Source organism: Symphalangus syndactylus, chromosome 19, assembly GCF_028878055.3.
Source record: "Symphalangus syndactylus isolate Jambi chromosome 19, NHGRI_mSymSyn1-v2.1_pri, whole genome shotgun sequence".
Taxonomy (NCBI): Eukaryota; Metazoa; Chordata; class Mammalia; order Primates; family Hylobatidae; genus Symphalangus; species Symphalangus syndactylus.
The window spans coordinates 69,244,010-69,250,009 of NC_072434.2; the positions used below are offsets into that span (position 1 = coordinate 69,244,010).

The window sequence follows — 6,000 nt, forward strand, 5'->3', positions numbered from 1 at the left end:
TTTTTTGGGACAGGATCTTATTCTGTCACTGAGGTTAGAGTGCAGTGGCATGACCACAGCTCACTACAGCCTTGACCTCCTGGGCTCAAGTGATCCTCCCACCTCAGCCTCCCAAGTAGGTGGGACCACAGGTGCATGCCACCAAGCCTGGCAAATTTTTGTATATTTTTTGTACAGATGGGGTTTCACCATGTTGCCCACGCTGGTCTCAAACTCCTGGGCTTAAGCCATCCTCCCATCTCAGCCGCTCAAAGTGCTGAGATTACAGGCATGAGCCATATGCCTGGCCCGGTTTTAATTTTCTAATAAAGCAGGAAAGGAAGTGATAAAATAACATCTCTATCTCTTGACCAGACTGTGAGGTACTAAAAGATAAGCAGCGACCCATTTCCCACAGTACAAAAGACATCTTACTGCATATAATAGGTATTTGATAAATGTTTGCATAACCAAATTGAGTTCCAAGATTATGGATTGGTGAACTAATGCCAGCAGCTGTTGATATCAACTGGAAATTTAAGCAGGATATAAACTTTTAAAATGGTAAAGGAGAAATAAAAATCCAAGGATCTGGAAACTATATTTATTTACCTGTACATTCTTTGTAAATCAGACGCTAAGACTCCAATGTCCACATATTTGCCACATTTGTTACTGGTAAGGTACTAAAACAGAAAATATAACAAACACAAAACACTCAATATTTCAAACTCAGTGATTTTAATCAACAGATTGAGCTATCTGAACACATTATACTTTAAGATAAACTCTTCATTAATAAAGCATACCAGAAACATAAATAAAAGTAACCAAATAATTGTCAAGTCTGAAATCAGAAAATTTAATTAACATTATTAATCACTATAACACAATACTAATAATCACTAGAATAGTTATAAGGCAGTAAGTGAGGGCTTACTTACTAATATCCTAGGTTTCCAAACACCCCAGAACACTGCAATAAACTCATAAGGGCAGGAGGGGATATTTTAAACTTCAAGGAACACAGTGAAATTTGACATCTGTCAGATACTGCAGAACTACTAGCTTGAGGCAATTTAGTTTCAATATTAAATCACCTTTTGGCTGGGCGTGGTGGCTCATACCTGTAACCCCAACACTTTGGGAGCCCAGGAGTTTGAGACCACCCTGGGCAACAAAGTTTGACCTCATCTCTACAAAAAAATTAAAAAGTTGATTGGGTGTGGTGGCTTGTGCTTATACTCCCAGCATTTTGGGAGGCCAAGGTGGGAGATCGCTTAAGCCCAGACTTAGAGGTTGCAGTGAGCTATGATCCAGCCACTGCACTCCAGCCTGGATAACAGAACGAGACCTTGCCTCAAAAATAAATAAACAAATAAGCCTGGGCGTGGTGGCTCACACCTGTAATCCCAGCACTTTGAGAGGCCAAGGCGGGAGGATTGCTTGAGTCCAGGTGTTCGAGACCAGCCTGAGCAAGATGGTAAGATCTCATCTCTACAAAAAATTTAAAAATTAGCCAGACATGGTGGTGCATACCTGTGGTCCCAGCTACATGGGAGGCTGAGGTGGGAGAATCACTTGACTCCACTAGTTTGAGATGGCAGTGAGCAGTGTTCACACCACTGCACTCCAGCCTGGGTGACACAGCAAGACCCAGTCTCAAAAATAAAAAATTAAAATTAAATTAAATATATAGCTAAGTGAAAATTTATTTAAAATATTGTGTAAGACTATCTTCAGGCTATGTGTGTAAGGTGTATATGAAACATAAATAAACTTCATGTTTAACTTGGGTCCCATCCCCAAATACCTCATTATGTATATGCAAACATTCCAAAACCTGAAAAAAATCAATCTGAAACATTTTTTGGTCTTAAGCATTTAGAATAAGGGATATTCAATTTGTACTTTTATAATGAACCAAAGTGAAAGCGATAGAGGAAAACTGATGTCAAACGCTGAAAAGAGTCAAGTGTGAGGACACAGAAGAGGCCACCAGATCCAGTAATTAGGAGTCACTGCTCAGAAACCTGAATAAAATGAAGGAGCAAGTTGTGGGACGTGGGAATATCCAGAGGAAGAGTAATTCAGAGTGACTGAACAACGAGAACAAAGGTCCTGTGCTTGGCATGTTTGAGAAGGTCTGTGTGGTTGGGACAGGAGAGGAAAAGTAAACTAGGACAACAGAGTCCAGAATATGCAGGGCTTTTTAGACTGGGTTTTACTCTAGATGTCTGTGATTCCACTGAAAGGTTTTGAGCAGGGCTATGGCAAGCTCTGATTTTCTCCCCCTTTTCTTAAATTATACTTTAAGTTCTGGGATACATGTGCAGAACGTGCAGGTTTGTTACATAGGTATACAGGTGCCATGGTGGTTTCCTGCACCCATCAACCCGTCACCTATATTAGGTATTTCTCCTAATGCTATCCCTCCCGTAGCCCGATTTTTCCCTTTAAAAGGATGTCTTGGCCAGGCCTGTAATCCCAGCACTTTGGGAGGCTGAGGCGGGCAGATCACCTGAGGTCAGGAGTTCGAGACTAGCCTGGCCAACATGGTGAAACCCCATCTCTACTAAAAATACAAAAATTAGCCAGGCGTGATGGCATGCACTTGTAATCCCACATACTCGGGAGGCTGAGGCAGGAGAATCGTTTGAACCCAGGAGGCAGAGGTTTCAGTGAGCAAAAAAAAAAAAAAAATTAGATGTATCTGGCTGCTCTGTGGGGAATAGGCTTTAGGTGAAAGCAGAATCAGAGAGATCAGTTAGGAGGTTATTACAATAGTATAAGGTAGAGATGAGGCCGGGCACGGTGGCTCAAGCCTGTAATCCTAGCACTTTGGGAGGCCGAGGTGGGCGGATCACGAGGTCAGGAGTTCGAGACCATCCTGGTCAACATAGTGAAACCCTGTCTCTACTAAAAATACAAAAAAAATTAGCCGGGCGTGGTGGCGGGCGCCTGTAGTCCCAGCTACTCGGGAGGCTGAGGCAGGAGAATGGCGTGAACCCGGGAGGCGGAGCTTGCAGTGAGCCGAGATGGTGCCACTGCACTCCAGCCTGGGGGACAGAGCCAGACTCTGACTCAAAGAAAAAAAAAAAATAAGGTAGAGATGATGGTTTGGACTAAGACGGTTACAGGGAAAGACAGTAAGAAGTACTTGGAATATATTTTGAAAGTAAAGCCAACCAGGCTGTTGACAGATAGTATACAGGAAATGAAAGAAAGACTCAGAATGATCTTTAAGGTTTTTGGCCTTAACAACTGGACGAATGGTAGTATCATTTACCCAGATACAGAATACTAAGAAAGGGCAGGTTTGAAGGAAGAAAAAATCACAAGTTCCACTCGGCCATTTTAATTTGGAGATATACTGACTAGGCAGCTGGATATACCAATCTGTACTTCAAGATAAAATCTGGACTGGAGATATAAATTTAGCAGTCATAAATATATAGAGGCCAGTGCAGCAGCTTGCACCAGTAATCCCAGCACTTTGGGAAGCTGAGGCCCAATCGCTTGAGCCCAGGAGTTAGAGACCAGCCAGAGTAACATAGTGGAACCCCATCTCTACAAATAATAAAAATAATAAATTAGCCAGGTGTGGTGGTGCACACCTGTAGTCCCAGCTACTGGGGAGGCTGAGGAGGGAGGATCACTTGAGCCAGGGAGGCCGAGGGTGCAGTGAGCTATGATTGTGCCCATAAACAGCCACTGCACTCTAGCCTGGGCAACAGAGCGAGACTATGTCTCAGAAAAATAAGAATAAAATGAAATAAATACATAGATAATAGAATATGTAGATACTATTCAAAGGTTATTACACTAAATGAGATCACATAGGAAGTATGGATAGATAAGAAAGGTGTATGAGGAAAGAGGAGGAAGGGGAGGTAAGAGAACAGTGGCTCAGAGCACTTCCAACATTTACAAGTTGGTAGGAAAAGATGGGTCCGAAAAGGAGATTGTTTAGGGGCTGGTGAAGTGAAAGAAAAACAAGGAGAACGTGTAGTTCACAAATTCCTAAGTGAAGAAAATCCTCTCCCACCTTTTAACTCAGACTGCTTGCTTACATTCTAAGGTATTTGCCACACACTGCTTTTTACTGATGGTCATGAAAATGAGAAAACCGTAGGCAAAGTGCCTGTTACTGTTGCCAGACCCATGTTACCTCGTTTTAGTGTGTAAGTTCCTTGAGAACGGAAATTAACATATTAATTATGCCACCCCTTCTCAAGGACCTCTTACAATGCGAGCGTTTGAAGACCATTCCTGTACTAACTTCACAAGCCAAAGAGGTTAAAATGCAAAGGCTAACTCCACTCTACTGAATGATCTGCGCTGAAGACGACCAGACAACCTGGGCAGCCCTACCAAGCTGCACCCTCCCACCATCCCCGGCTTCTCCCTGAGACTCTGCACCAACGTGGGTAGGGAAGGCCCCGGCACCACCAACTAAGGAGGAACAGACGCACGCCCAGACCCAGACTGGGGAAAGAAGGCTAGTTGAGTTCCACCTGGACGCCACCCGACAAAAGGGGAGGGGCACCCTGGGGCAGCGATCGGGGCCCTTGGCCAGGCCGAGCGGTGCAGAATACACACCTGGATGACTCGCTGCTTGAGTTTATTATCCACGAACCCTGCAGGTCTGGGCTTCATTGCGTCGGTCTTCCAAGCCACAGCTCGGACCGCCAGCTCCTGGTCAACCGGGGGCCTCGTAGGGGTTGCCCGCCGCGATCGCCGGGCCAGTTGCACCTGAAATGAGCCCCTCCTGGGGCCTAGCCCGCGCCGTTTCCGTCAGAATAAAAGTAATGCGAATGTGGGGGAAAAAATTCCGAGGAGAGTGAGCAGACTTGAAAACCTCAGGGAGTTTCTAGGAGCCTTATTTTGCAGGCCTGCCCAGTGGACCCTGGAAGATTAGGACCCTTTTGAACGCGCTCAACTTTATTGGTTCCCCGCCGAGCGAACCAGGCGGGAGGAAGTTCCTACCCTGGCGCGGTGTGCGGAGACGCTGTCAACTGCGTCCGCTGGAAAACTTGGTTTGATTTCCTCAGGCGTTCCAGCCACACGTCATTCTGATGGAAAGCTAGTCTTCGCAAAACCAGCGACGGTAGATACTTGGAGTGATAAAATCAGGGTAAAAACACACCACCAGCCGCTGCTGGATTTCCCACGTAGTTATCTTACATTTTAGAGGCCCGACAAAAGGGCTAGGTGAAAAAGAAAAGGAAGGACGGATTTATCCAGGTAACTAAGTCATTTGTTACTTTTAGAACTCGCTTGACTTACGCTGTTATCATCGGCAGGTAATTTGGTGACTATATCCAGTGCAAGACTCCTTGGCCCAGAATTTTCTCAAGCGTTTGTATTTGCCCCAAGAAGTTTATCCTGCACTTAGGGAGACACAAAGGGACAGTTACCAAGCATTAAAAAAAAAAAAAAAAGATGCTGGCGTTGGTTTCTGTCTTCTTGTTTTTTTCAACCGTGTTTTGAGTATTCTTATTTCAGGTCCTACTTGGCTTATGACAAGGTTAAGTGCAGTGTATTAAGGGGCAGAGGAGAGGAGAGAAAATGGAATTAAGAGAAGGGTGTGAGGCCGGGCACGGTGGCTCATACCTGTAATCCCAGCACTTTGGGAGGCCGAGGTGGGCAGATCACTTGAGGTCAGGAGTTCACGACCAGCCTGGCAACATGGTGAAACCTTGTCTCTACTAAAAATATAAAAATTAGCACTGAATTAAGTATTAGATTTCCCACTCAAAATATTGCTCCCTTTGGTTGCAACTTCATTTCCTACTTCTTCACTATATGTAGTTTTGTTTTTATTTTTATTTTTTTAATTGTAAAATGTAAGAACATTTACCATCTTAAACATTTTAAAGTGTGCAGTTTAGTGATATTAATACATTCCTAATATGCAACCATCACTGCCATCTAGCTCCAGAACTCTTTTCATCTTGTAAAACTGAAACTCTATACTAATTAAAAAATAACTCCCCATTCCTCCCTCCCCCCAGCCCC

At 44.2% G+C, this 6,000-nt stretch overlaps 1 protein-coding gene across 5 annotated transcripts in view; it reads right to left on the reverse strand.

The window, feature by feature from the left end:
* Positions 1-5,623, reverse strand: part of NVL (nuclear VCP like) — a 108,066-nt gene extending 102,443 nt beyond the window's left edge. For 4 of the 5 annotated variants that reach the window (XM_055233806.2, XM_063613364.1, XM_063613363.1 and 1 more), the window contains exons 1-2: positions 4,582-5,046; positions 592-665 (exon numbers count right to left, since the gene is read on the reverse strand). In XM_055233806.2, coding sequence (XP_055089781.1) covers positions 592-665; positions 4,582-4,638 — 131 coding nt within the window. In that variant the 5' untranslated portion in view covers positions 4,639-5,046. Of the gene's footprint in view, positions 1-591; positions 666-4,581 lie in introns of all 5 variants that reach the window. The other variant, XM_055233805.2, reaches the window with a different exon arrangement.
* Between the last annotated feature and the right edge of the window lie 377 nt (positions 5,624-6,000).